General features: G+C 36.9%; 2 protein-coding genes and 1 pseudogene across 3 annotated transcripts; all 3 read left to right on the top strand.

Moving 5' to 3' along the window:
• The first annotated feature begins 975 nt into the window (after window positions 1-975).
• LOC122048063 lies at window positions 976-3,977 on the top strand (annotated as a pseudogene).
• A 1,614-nt stretch (window positions 3,978-5,591) lies between these two features.
• Window positions 5,592-8,081, top strand: LOC122044964 (transcription initiation factor TFIID subunit 11-like). The gene is made up of 4 exons (XM_042604997.1): window positions 5,592-5,911; window positions 6,190-6,277; window positions 7,394-7,493; window positions 7,654-8,081. Exons 1-4 carry the CDS (start codon window positions 5,637-5,639, stop codon window positions 7,779-7,781), a joined length of 591 nt encoding a protein of 196 aa, XP_042460931.1. The 5' UTR covers window positions 5,592-5,636; the 3' UTR covers window positions 7,782-8,081.
• A 1,102-nt stretch (window positions 8,082-9,183) lies between these two features.
• Window positions 9,184-12,783, top strand: LOC122044963. Of its 2 annotated transcripts, none has more exons than XM_042604996.1 (8): window positions 9,184-9,317; window positions 10,536-10,673; window positions 10,760-10,868; window positions 10,945-11,027; window positions 11,658-11,721; window positions 11,811-11,901; window positions 12,239-12,393; window positions 12,548-12,783. In XM_042604996.1, the coding sequence occupies exons 2-8, from the start codon at window positions 10,564-10,566 to the stop codon at window positions 12,620-12,622; spliced, it is 687 nt and encodes a 228-aa protein (XP_042460930.1). In that variant the 5' UTR covers window positions 9,184-9,317; window positions 10,536-10,563; the 3' UTR covers window positions 12,623-12,783. The 2 variants fall into 2 exon arrangements, with proteins under 2 accessions (XP_042460930.1, XP_042460929.1); XM_042604995.1 differs by having other exon boundaries at window positions 11,811-11,928.
• The last annotated feature ends 431 nt before the right edge of the window (window positions 12,784-13,214 follow it).

Below are 13,214 nucleotides of genomic sequence, written 5' to 3'. Positions count from 1 at the left end.
TACTGGATAGAAATAATGACAATAAGACAAATTTAAATGTCTATTTTACATCACTAATTTGTTCAAGAGTTAATGCATTATGGAAAAGTTTAAGCAAGAAGGCGCATAAACACTACAACTTCAAGTAACATATCTATTATTCATTACTAATTTGTAAAGAATCTAATTGCTCCTTTATCTCTTCTAATGCATATCTTTTAATTTACTAAATTTTTTAGCCTTCGATAGTTTTATCTCTGAATTTGAATTTGCATGATAGTATATTTGAAGTTACACATGAACTTTATTTTCCTCTCGATGTTAAGGAGGTAGGTGTTAGATTTTAATCCAAGTGTACTTCAAAAGCTCTTTTTACCTCCTCTTTACACATTAACTTGATTAGATACTTCTATCCAGGTGTCATAAATACTCGGCTAACATCTAATAAAGACAACATATTTTTTTCTATATTAAAAATATCATTTAAAATCATGTATAAACAATATATTAGAATTAGAGAGAATTATAACTTAAAATAAAAGGACTTGCCATCGAATTAAATATGGGATATGATATTTGTCAAGTTTCCTGTAAATTATATAACTAAAAATAAAAAATTTATCAAGAAAAAAGATTATTCACCCTGTTGTGAGAAAAACATTATTGCATACTATCTTATTAGGGTTTAAGGATTGTTAGCCGCTATTGCATATAGTTACTACACGTTGTAGTAACCAATGCACAGTAGCTGCTACATGGTGTAACAACTTAAAATTTATCAAAAGAAAAGATTATTCACATTATAAAAAAGGATTGTTGCATAATTTTATTAGGGTTAGGGTTGTACGGTGTAGTACCTACTGTATAGTAGCTGCTACATATTGTAGTTGTAACAGCTAATGAATAGTAGCTGCTACACATACCAACTCTAAATCCTAATCAAAAATTAATCATAAGAAAGGGAAAGAAGGAAAAAATAAATAATGGCTTGACTAAATGTTGTATATAGAGAAAAATAGATATTGGGGGAAGGATTTACGATCGAGAATAGAGTTGCCAGAAGGAGCAACAGCAACAGCTTTGCTTTGGGCAGCGCCACCCATTCGAGAAGAATTGCTTGCGGTAGTTCGGGGAGCTTTCGGCTTGTTCAAGAACCTTGCGGCCCCTTTGCTTATCTTACAATAGCAGTTTGGGGAGCTTTCAGTCCATTCGAGAATAAGCTTGAGGTGCCTTTGCTTTGTTTGTGGTGGACAAGAAGGAGCGTTGCCGGCAGGAGCAACAACGACGGAAGACAACGGCGAAGGAAGGAACTACTAAGAGAGAAAAATTATATTTGGAAAAATGAAGTGAATGTTTTGAGCGGAGGGTGGATAGGGAGAAAGATTTTTTTTTAAAAAAAAAAATATTAATAAAAATTAACTGGGACATCACAACAGCATGTTGCTCACAGTCGCAAACGAACATTCGAGTATATATATATAGAGAAAGAAGGGGGTATCCTACATACTTTGCGTGCAAATCTGGATGTCCATAAGTCTGTTCGAACACTCCGATTCACTTTTGAGGATTGAGATGTCCAAATTTACACTCAATTATCTATGAGTATGTAGCATCATAATGTAAAAACAAAATATATATATATATATATATAGAGAGAGAGAGAGAGAGAAATCTTATGCTGCGGTGCCTTATGTGCGGTTTTGCTGCGGTACTTGCCACGTCAGCGAGAAAACACAAAAAAAAATCAACCTATAGCCTGTCAGGAGGCAGAAAAAGATAGGGGGATCGGTCTGTGGACCGATCCACCTATAGCCTGATCGATCCACAGACCGATCAGGCTTCGAAGCCAACTCTCACAGAGAGTTGGTTGATCGGTCTGGGGACCGATCAGAAGACTCCCAGACCGATCAGGTTGGAGCCTGATCGGTCCACAGACCGATCAGGAGACTCCCAGACCGATCAGGTTGGAGCCTGATCGATCCAGGCCGACAGATCAGCCTAGGGCCTGATCGGTCCACAGACCGATCAGGTTGGAGCCTGATCGGTCCAGACCGCTGACGTGGCAAGTACCGCAGCAAAACCGCACATAAGGCACCGTAGCATAAGATTTCTCATATATATATATATCAGCCGATCAGCGTTGCTGCGAACAGCAGAAACTACGGACGTTATTGTGGATTGGTCAGCAAACCGATTCACAGCCTTCCTGGACCGATCAGGCGATCGGTCCAGGAAGGCTCTGATCGGTCTGCGGATCGGTCTGTGGACCGATCAGGCTATAGGTGGATCGGTCCACAGACCGATCCCCCTATCTTTTTCTGCCTCCTGACAGGCTATAGGTTGATTTTTTTTGTGTTTTCTCGCTGACGTGGCAAGTACAGCAGTAAAATCGCACATAAGACACCGCAACATAAGATTTTTCATATATATATATATATATATATATATATATATATATATATATATATATATTCTTGCGGTTGTGATCTAGATGTTAAATTACCATTTGGTTGAATCAAAATGGTATACCAGTAAGTTGGCAAACTACTATTATCTAAAGAAAAATTATTACACTAAATACTCTCTGTGTATTTTATATATAGAGATCTGGTCTCCAGATTAATTTATTTGCTCATTTTCTTCCTTTTTTTTAATTTGTTTTTACATGTTTGTTAATTATGTAGCACTTTTAATTCAAAGTGAAATTCCTAGCCCTAGCAACCCCTCACAACTGTCCATACTATTATTATTGACCTTGGGATGGACTAAAGACTAACGTATTCGATTTTTATCATCGTTATTGGGATCGGATCGGATCGGATCGGATCGGCTAAGCTCGTAATACTTTTGAAGTAGAGAAGGACGAGAAAGAGAAAGTCCCCATATTAATGCTTGAGCTTCTCTAACTAATGTACATTCCGTTTCCTGTCCCATATTGCTCCAATGTCGACTCCCCTGCTCCTCCTCTTCCTCCTCTGCTTTCCTTTCTCCCTTGCCGCTGTCGCGGGAGAACGCTCAGACTCCTTCCTCTTCGAGCTTCACCGCCGCCCCGCGTTGCCCAGGCTCGACCAATCGTGCGCGGCGGCTCTACGACAAGCTCCGGCAGCACACGATCCGCGCGCGGCTAGAGCATTCCCGCCACCGGCGGGAAGCTTTGCGGCGCCAGCGCCGGCACCGACCTCCTTCGAGATGCCGCTCAACTCCGGGGCGTACGCGGGGACGGACCAGTACTTCGTGCGGTTCCAACTCGGCACGCCGGCGCAGCGCTTCGAGCTGGTGGCCGACACCGGCAGCGACCTCACCTGGGACATGTGCCGCAACTCGGTGCCCTTCTCCTTGACCACGTGCCCGACGCCGGCGAGCCCATGTGCCTACGATTACGGGCAATTAACATTAGCCTTTTCCAATTGACATCCTGAACTTTAACAATATTACATTACATTGCATCTCATCCAGCCTCGACCGACAATTTAATGACTTTTAAAACTACAAGTCTCAAAATGTAAATATTTAAATTCATGAGAATAAAATGTAACGTGTTAAAAACTAATTGCGGCAAAGTGAAAATTTCTCTTGAGATTAATTAGGAACAGAATTAACAATAACATTGTTAATCATGGTCAACGCGAGAACGCGTCGTGAAAGACTGGCAGATCCTGTTTCGAATACGCTGTTGAAAATCATTTATTAATGAAAATAATTTCACAGTGGGTTTGACCGCATGCGATCGCAGGTAGTCCGACGGCTCGGCTGGTCACAGCATCGTCGCGAACGAGTCGGCGACCGTGATCTCATCGGACGGTCGGCGGACTAAGCTGTGGGGCCTCGTGGTCGGGTGCACCTCCTCCGCCGTCGGATCCAACTTCCACGCATCGGACGGTGTGTTGGGCCTCGGCTACAGCGACAACTCCTTCGCCGTCCGTGCTGGGCCTCGGCTACGTGATCGACATGGCGGAGTGGGTGCTTTGCCTGGGAATCGTGGCAGCGCCGCGCCGTGACCTAATTTCTCCGAAATTAGATCCTCTGAACTGTTTTTACGGTTAAGAGAATGATCGTTTTATATGTATTGATAAAATAGATGATTTTAATTTATTTATAAATAAAAATTATTCATCCTATCAATATATACGAAGGGAACGTCCTCTAAACTATAACCCACTGAATTTTTCTATTATCGGCAACAATATGCAGAGGAGCACCTGTGGGACTTTGGCATCGCCATCCGACGGCTCCGATTCAAGAGGTTGACCTGCCGCAAAAGGCGATGATGGAATCGGACGGCCGACATTATTTCTTTTCATTTTTTTTTTGTTTTAGTAATTTGTTTCTGATTTATGGAGGTTTGCTTGATTTTCTATTGTATTCGAGTGATAAAGAATACAAGGGGAAGGAATTAATGGTAGTTGAGTGCTGACGAAGATAAAGGCTCAAGTCAATGATTAACTAAGTTAGTTTGATTTTTTATTTTATTATTATTAATTTTTTTAATTCAATTATTTAATTTTTACTATCCGATTAATCAAGAGATGATCAATTTGATCCTATAAAAATTTTTCATTGATTATTAAAATAAATTAAAAAATATATATGAATCCTAACGAATCGATTCAAACTCCTCAATAATAATATATCCGAAGTTCTGTTTAGGCAGCCTATCCATCTATTATCATCCACCCAAGCCTAAGAAATCACATGATGATGTACTACAACGACATACTCTTGTATTTAGTTGAAATTTATCTGTGATAATTTTAATTATCCATCTAAAGTTAGTTATTAACGAAAATTTTAATTTATTTAGTTAATCAGTGATTTTTAAGTATGATTCATGCCCACCACGTAGATAAAGAAAAAAAACATACAATCAATTTGGAATTGAAAAACCTTAGAAAAGTAAGATTTTTCATTATTCTGATATTAATAAAATTTATTGGTCAAAAATATCCTCCGATATTTATATTTTTGGAAAAAAATATTCTTAAAATTTTTATAATGAAAATTTTATTTTAAATTATAAAAGTTAGATAAAAATAAAATTATGTGATATTTTATTTAAAAACATCAAGTAGTATATATATATATATATATATATATATTAAAAAATATAAAATTTAAAAAAATAAAAATATAATAATATGTATGTTGATTTTGTAACGATATTAATACAATAAAATATTAGATTAAATTAAGTTATACATTATTTTTAATTATTTAAATAGATTATATTTTACTCTCATAATTTTTGTTAATGTATTCCTATTATATATTTATATATGATAATTTGAACTAAACATATTAAAAACATTAAAAAAAATTTGAATTTGATGGAAAATCTCTTTAGTGAGTGGAAATGGGGAAATTATTTAATAGATTGCATTATTTATCCAATTGTCAATCTGATTGGTGATGATGCACAGCTGGATTCACCAATTTTTCTATTTCGCCCCTCAAAAAAGGGAAATCATAACTTTTGTGAAGTGTTTTCTCCAGTTTTTACTGATATTTCATTTGGGGTAAATTATAATTTTCCATAAATTGGGCAATGCAATGAAGGCCCATTACTAATTGGGCCGAACGCCCATTTATCATCCCCTTAACTACTCCGGGGGCGGATAGGATTAATGGAGAAGGTCAGATCGGTGGGTTAGCTACGGACGATGAAGGACCCGTTCGAGGCGGCGGCGGAGGAGCAAGATTCGCCTCCGGAGTCGCCCATACCTGCCGAGGAGGACGTGGCGGTCGCCGTAGACGTCGACGAGGAGGAGGCCGACGCCCCGTCGCAGCCCCAGGCCTCCGCTCCCCCGGGACCGGCCGGCGCCGGTGGGGGCGGGAAAGGGAAGGAGGAGGAGGAAGAGGAAGAGGAGGAGAACATGGATGTCGAGTTCGGCAAGTTCCCCTCTGGTGGCGACCCGGACAAGATGGCCAAGATGCAGTAAGTTTGCACCTCACTGAAAGCTCTAGGAAACATTTTGCATGTGCATTTGCTATTTAACTTTTGAGGCCTTCATTCAACTGCCGTTTGGTGATACTTGCTGGAACATTCATTCTTCCTAGTTGTTTTTTGTTACTACCTCGGATTTGGTTCTTTGTTAACTTCATTAAGTTTCCACTTTTGCTCAATGTTCTGTCATGTCATTGGTCACACAAGTGTTTGTTCTCTTGATGCTCCATTACATATTTTTTATATTTGTTTGTATTGATTTCCCTCAGGGCAATCCTTTCGCAATTTACGGAGGAACAGATGAGTCGTTATGAATCGTTTAGGAGATCTGGCTTTCAGAAATCTAACATGAGACGGGTATGTTTAGCATTAACTCATCATGCTATTATAGATATTATCGCACACAAATAGTGAATGACAGTTTGCTGTGAAGACATTTTCGCATTAGAGGAGGCATGAGACATTCTCTTAACAATGCCATCTTTGCTTGCAATAAGTTTTAGCTTATAGCCATCAGAGGGAGATAGCTTGTCTTAGGTTCTATAGTCATTCATGTAGATTAAAAGATTAATAATTGTTTGCTTTATTTTATTTCTATGGCAAGGAATTTTTAATTGTGGACTTTAGAATTGAAATAATTTTGCTTGTGCTCTCTAAACAAGAAACAAAATGTTTAAAGTACTAGTGGTTTTGTATTGGTAATATCCATAGGCTGGATTAAGATGCTGGCATGATTGCTTGAATTCTATTTTAGTGGGACTGCTCTCTGTGATTGCAGATTTCATGTGGAGATTTACTCCCTTTCGTTTGGCCTTTTTATTTAGGTTACTACTTGTTTTGACAATTATTATCAAAAGAAGTTTAAAGTATATATAATGATTTATATAAGGTACTTGTTTTAAGTATCTACCGCGAAGTGCATCTGTTGTATACATGTATTATGACTATATTGCCGTTATGAAATTTTGGTGTCGTTTGCAACCATCAGATGCAACCACCTCCCCTTAAATTGTGGACCATGCAGCTACCTGGCATCATCACTCATATTAAAGAACACAACAACACTATTGTAGCATGAGGCACCATCACCTGGAAATACCAATCATGTTAAAGAATTATACTATAGCATGAAGCCTGATGCACAGATGGCTTCAGATTTCATGGTCTTTTTGGCTGAAAAATGGATTGCCCAACATAGTTGTAGGGTGCTAAATCTTTTAGGCTTCTTGATTTAGTACCATTCCCGACCCCCACCCCACGAATACTTGCGATTTCAAGATTGTGTTTTTGTTTTCTGAGGTCTTCCACAGAGTTTTTGATGATAAGAACAAGAAACCTAAAACCATGGCAATATAGCAAAATAGATGTTCCCTCGTAAAATTGGTTTGCATGCTCATTTTCCCCGCTTATCAAAGGGATTACTTAATCGAGAAGATTGGTGAGATATTAAAACTTGTCTGACTTTGCGTGCAGCTATTGACGAGCATCACGGGAAGCCAAAAAATTTCAATACCCATGACTATTGTTGTGTCTGGCATAGCAAAAATGTTTGTCGGTGAGCTAATTGAGACAGGCAAGTTGGTTCTAGTCAAAATACCAACATAATATGTTTTCTTGGCCATTTTATTGGCTCCTCAGGATTGGTTGTTCTAGTTAAATACAGAGGATTCTTAAATTGCTGTGGTCTTGATTTTGAACTAATTACATTGTATGAACGAATGTTGATGCTGCAGCAAGAATTGTGATGACGGAAAGAAAGGAAAGTGGCCCAATCAGGCCTTGCCACATCAGGGAAGCCTATCGACGACTCAAGCTCGAGGGGAAAATACCGAAGAGATCGGTGCCTCGGCTCTTCCGGTAGAAGGGTGGCTACCTGATTATTGACAGAAAACCATTTTTGGTTCTGGGGCTGGTCGGACATTCCTACTCCATGTACAGCATAATCCCTGCACTTTCAAGATTATAGTGGGTTGAAGCTGAAATTTGCCCCGTTAAGGCTTTGTTCAAGATTGCAATTCTCTCAAGTCATGTAACTGTCTGGAATGATCAGTCTGTTTGTCTAATTGAACTATGAAACATGCTTGGTAGAAGTAATTATAGATATCTTCTTCTGTAAAATAGATGTTTCTCCCAGCAATTACAGGATGCTTGGTTTCTTGGTTGTTTGGTTGTGAATGCTTCTCGATTTATTCTGTTTGATCCTATTTGAAAGTTGAAAAGACACAATCGGAATGATGTGTCTGAAATGTTGACCTAGTTATTATGATCTAGAGGAGTTATTTTCTATGGTGATCAAGTCGTCAGAAGGTTTTTGGTCAACATTTTTTCTATGGTGATCAAGTCATCAGAAGATTTTTGGTCAACATTACCTGTAGATAGTAATGTGGTTGCTTTGATCCTTGGTATCTCGATGTTTGAGACAAGTTCTAAAAATATATTAGGAGTCAAATAAATAGTAGAATAATGAACTGCATAGAGAATAAGCATAGAAAATGTACTCTAGCTCAGGGGTTTTCTATGGTGATCAAGTGGTCAGAAGGTTTTTGGTCAACATTACATGTAGATAGCAATGTGGTTGCTTTGATACTTGGTATCTCGATGTTTGAGGCAAGTTCTAAAAATATATTAGGAGTCAAATAAATAGTAGAATAATGAACTGCATAGAGAATAAGCATAGAAAATGTACTCTAGCTCTAATAAGCATAGAAAATGTACTCTAGCTCAGGGATGTCCTCTAATAAGTCGGTGGAAATTTTTTTATCAGATTTATATTTTAGTTTCCTCTGATAAATACATACATAAAGTTGTATTAATGTGCCTTTTATACATTCAATAAAATTGGTTAAAAAAATATAATAAAGTTTGTAAAATATCATGAATTAGATCGAGTTCTAGTTTTAACGAATCAGTGGATAAATTTTTTTAATGGAATTGGACGAGTCCGGAGGATTAATCGCCAACTAAAAATAAAAATATAAAGCTAGTAAAATATCATAAATTAAATGGATTTGTATATTTTTACGTCCAGTGGCCTCTCCTCCCTTTAAATATATCATGATTTATTGATTATTTTAATTTTTTAAAGTGTTATTTTGACATTTTTTAAATTTTATTTAAAAAAAACTGCATTGGCGTCCAAAATTGAGTTTAGTGGATTATTCATTAGCATGATCCTGTTGGTTGAAGAGATCAGCTGCTCGATCCCTACAGGCAACAGCCAATGCAACCAGAAGTTACTATAAATAGATGTACCACACGATAGGATCAGGCAGTGGGCCCGTCGCTTCCTTGCTCTATTCGACTTCGACGAACGCGAAGCCAACTGAAACGACGGTTTGATTCCGCCGCGAGTTCACGTCGGCGCCCGCGCGTGTTCCAAACCCCTAATTCGCCCGAGGTCTGCTCTGATTCTTACCTTTTTCTAGGATTCCGTATACCTTTTCTCGCTTCTTCTGTTGATTTGATGGTGTCGTTCTAGCCTCTCCCTTTGCCTCGCTACTCGCGCGATTTGGGGAATCTTTTGTCCCATGCGAATTTGTCCAACATCCTGATTGAAATCGATTCTTTTGCGTACCGAATTCTGTTCTGTTTCTGGTACTCGTCGATCGCTTGCTGGGTGATTGTTTTAGTTTAGGTTTCTTTTTGTTGAGCTCTTGCGGAGAGATTGGGTTAGTGATGGTGTCGTGCTGGAAGAAGCAAATACGACAACGCGGTAACATTTAGGATTGGAGAAAAGTTGGAATTTTGTGAATGCTCAAGAAATTTACAAGACATAGGAAATTTGTTTATAGATAATTTACTTTCTGCGTGCTTTTATACAGTAAACGATGAATCTAGATCTTGAGGCAGAACTGAGAGCACTGTTTTCATGAATAAAGAATGAATAAGGTAGGATTATTTCTTTAAAAGAAAATTATTCAAAAACACTATTAGAATTGGAATTGCTTGTACAACATTTACAATTCGGCATAGTTTTTGCTGCTGTACAAGTTTCTAATTTGACTTCTAGCAGAAATGTTTTCCAATTTGAATTTTAGTATGCTGGATAAACTTTTAAAATGGTTTGTTTAAAGGTCTCAGTTGTATATGCCTCCAAACTGTATTATTATCCTATTGCATTGAACTGGACCACAAAGTTCTAAGCTGGAAGTGATTATTGGTCTTTAGTAGTTTTGGCAAATTCATATTTTTGCCCTGTATTGTATATGACCTCCATTTTTTGAATATTTTCTAACAATAAATTTATTTGTTACTTTACCTTGGTCAGGAATCCTATTCAGGGACTAGTAGTTGGTTATGAAGCTATTTATGTTGAATTGATTTAATTCCAAGTGTTTGATAAATTCTTATTCTACTCAATATTCGTCGAGAACCTCGAATATCTGGATTCTGACACGTCTCTTTTTAGTTAATATTAATCTTACTATCTGCAGAAATTATACAGATAACTGACTATTGTGTGTTCAGGTTTCATTAAAAGTATTCATAAACAATTTGGATAACTGATGTCTGTTGTTAAGTATCTTAATGCTATCAAAAATTGTGTATTCTACTTTTTCTAATGGCATAAAGGTATACGATTAAGTTGGTTTTGCTTGTCAATACCTTTGTATAGGTTGGATTCAAAAAAGTAAACCAACTTGATGGATGGTATTTACGGAAAGATAGATGTCTTCCCAGAACACTTCCAGTCCATCAAAGCATCTGAAGAATCTCCACAAGGAAGCAGTTCAAGCGTTGACCATAAACTGAGGTGAAATATTACATTGCTATATGCATGCATTTCAGTTCTGTTGGATTTAGACAGTATCATATTTCCTGTAATCTCCACTGGTCCAGATCACGTAGTCATTCATGGACTGTAAGTAGGGTACTGGGTGCTGCGTCTCTGTTGAACTTGTTTTCTCTACCTCGTCTTCCATGGGGATCTGGCAATGATGATGATAAGGTTACCACACAATGTCTAGTATCAGAGTGCCTTGAGTCATGTATTAAGATACTGAGAATAATTTTCTTGCTATCAGGTAGAACTCACTAGAGCAGAATTTGAGTCTCTTTGGTCTGAAATTGAAGATGCAGAGGACAGAGAGATGCATCTAAAATCTCAGTAAGTTTCATTATTTTTTTACCATGACCTCAAATTGCATGACTTCTGCAAAATCTTGCTGTATGGATTCTAATTGATATTCCACTTCTGTTTTTCTTTGTTAATTGGATTCTCAGTTTACCCCATCCCCCTTCTCTTCTAACCTGTTTCAGGCATTGATAGTCCAACACTGCATCCGAGTGGACAATTGACAATTGGCACTTCTTTCATCACACATAATTTTTAAGATATGTTTTAAATATTTAGATCAACAACTATGTTGGATACCTGTATATGAGTCAGAGCAACAGATCTTTTCAGTGGTTTCTTCAACCTCTGGTGCACAAGAATGTTTTGAGACTAGAAAATGTAGTCCATAATAATAATTGAAAACATTGCTTTTAAGCTACATTCTTTTTTGCAACAATCTTAACTCTTAAGTGAGACACAGAATTTAGTAGCCGAATACTAAAAGTGCATGAGTATCCAGCGTATCCTTTTTCAGTTAATTTTATAGACAGATACACAGATTTCTGTCATCGCTCAAGATACACCATAGATTTGTGTCATCACTGCTTAGTGACCTAGTAGCTATCGTAGTCGTTTCACTTTCCATTTGCTTGATGTTAAAATATTTCCCTTTTGTGCTAGGCTGGAACATGCTGATGGAGTTTTGAGATGTGCACGGCTTTGTGCTTATCTCTATGTTCGAACTGTATGCATATCTGCCCCTCTTTCTTTCTCTCTCCCCTATGAATGACCAAACTAAGGAATATAGTATAACATGGATCTTATTTTGTGTAGAGATGGACACAACTTCCCGGAGAACCTCCTATAATAGATGATGATGATATAGATGATTGGATTCCCCGATTTGTCGTTCTCCACGGTTCATGTATCTATTATTATCTCAGATCATTTGGTAATTTGCTTGCATCTGTAATTGCATTATTTCCCTTTATCTTGTGTTCACTGAGAAATTATTTTATCAGAAGATTTGAGCAAATGATCATTCCTCATTTGGTTCCAACATGTCATGTAGGAGCTTTAGAAGATCTTAATGCATCTCACATGTAAACATCTGTTCTCCTAGGAGTGTACACTAAACAAAAATTAACCCAACATGAATATGAATGCACATATACTTTTCTTTTTATCCAAAAACATATTGTTTTGCCTTCTAAGATTCATTGTGTTTGTTCAAATCTGTATTTTATTTTCCATTTCCCCAGATATGAGTCCTCAGGATACTACAAATCTATCTGATATTGTTGAACTGGGATCAATTCCAAGCTTCATCGATGAAGACAAAGAAACAAGATATGGTTTTTACCTTTTAACCAGTCAAGGATTACGATTTGAATGCTCAAGTATTTCCAAAGGACAGGTAGATATGTTTTTCAGGTCCTTGCCCAATTCTGAAGCTTCGAATTATAAGCAAAATTGTACTCTCTTGACAAAATTCTTAATCAATGTGCTTGCAAGATTTGTCGTTCAAATGCTATTCTGCTATTGTATATAAGGCTTATTATCTTGAATAGGTGGAATCATGGTGGACTACTCTAAGAACAGATTTGGAAGCTCGAGTCTGCGTCAACTCTTCAGGATTCGAATAAATCACAGGATCTATTGGATAGGTTATAGCGTAGGAATTTGTAAATACTTCTTCATGGTGTTTCAATTGGGTATTTTCGTAGCTATTTGTGCATTTATGAGGCTTATATTTTACTGGAAATATTTTGATCCAATCGATTTAGATATTATTAGTGGTTAGCCATGTCTCAAGTATCATATGTGCAGTAAGCAATTGTTGCTGTGGTTTCGAGATTTAAAATAAGTAGTCTCATATAGAATATATTTTTAAAAAGATATTTATCTAAAATAAAGGCTTTCTACATAATTTTTTAAAAAAATATTAAAAGATATTTATTTCTATAAAACTTTTTTGCCTAGAAATTCAGCTGTAAAATTTTTATTTCTCTTAGTAAAACAATAAGATATGAGTCGTCTCATAATTTATTTTCCGACTATTGCTGATATTTATCAATGAGAAAAAAAAAATCATTTCACCTTTTAAAATTAAAAGATATTTATTTCTATAAAACTTTTTTGCCTAGAAATTTTAAGCCTCGTAATTTTGTAAGCGGAAATTCAGCTGTATAATTTTTTTTTTTCTCTTAGTAAAACAATAAGATATGAGTCATCTCA

This window comes from Zingiber officinale, chromosome 2B (genome assembly GCF_018446385.1).
Source record: "Zingiber officinale cultivar Zhangliang chromosome 2B, Zo_v1.1, whole genome shotgun sequence".
NCBI classification, from domain to species: Eukaryota; Viridiplantae; Streptophyta; class Magnoliopsida; order Zingiberales; family Zingiberaceae; genus Zingiber; species Zingiber officinale.
Note: the sequence above shows the minus strand (reverse complement) of the source record. Positions and strands in the feature narration are given on the sequence as shown.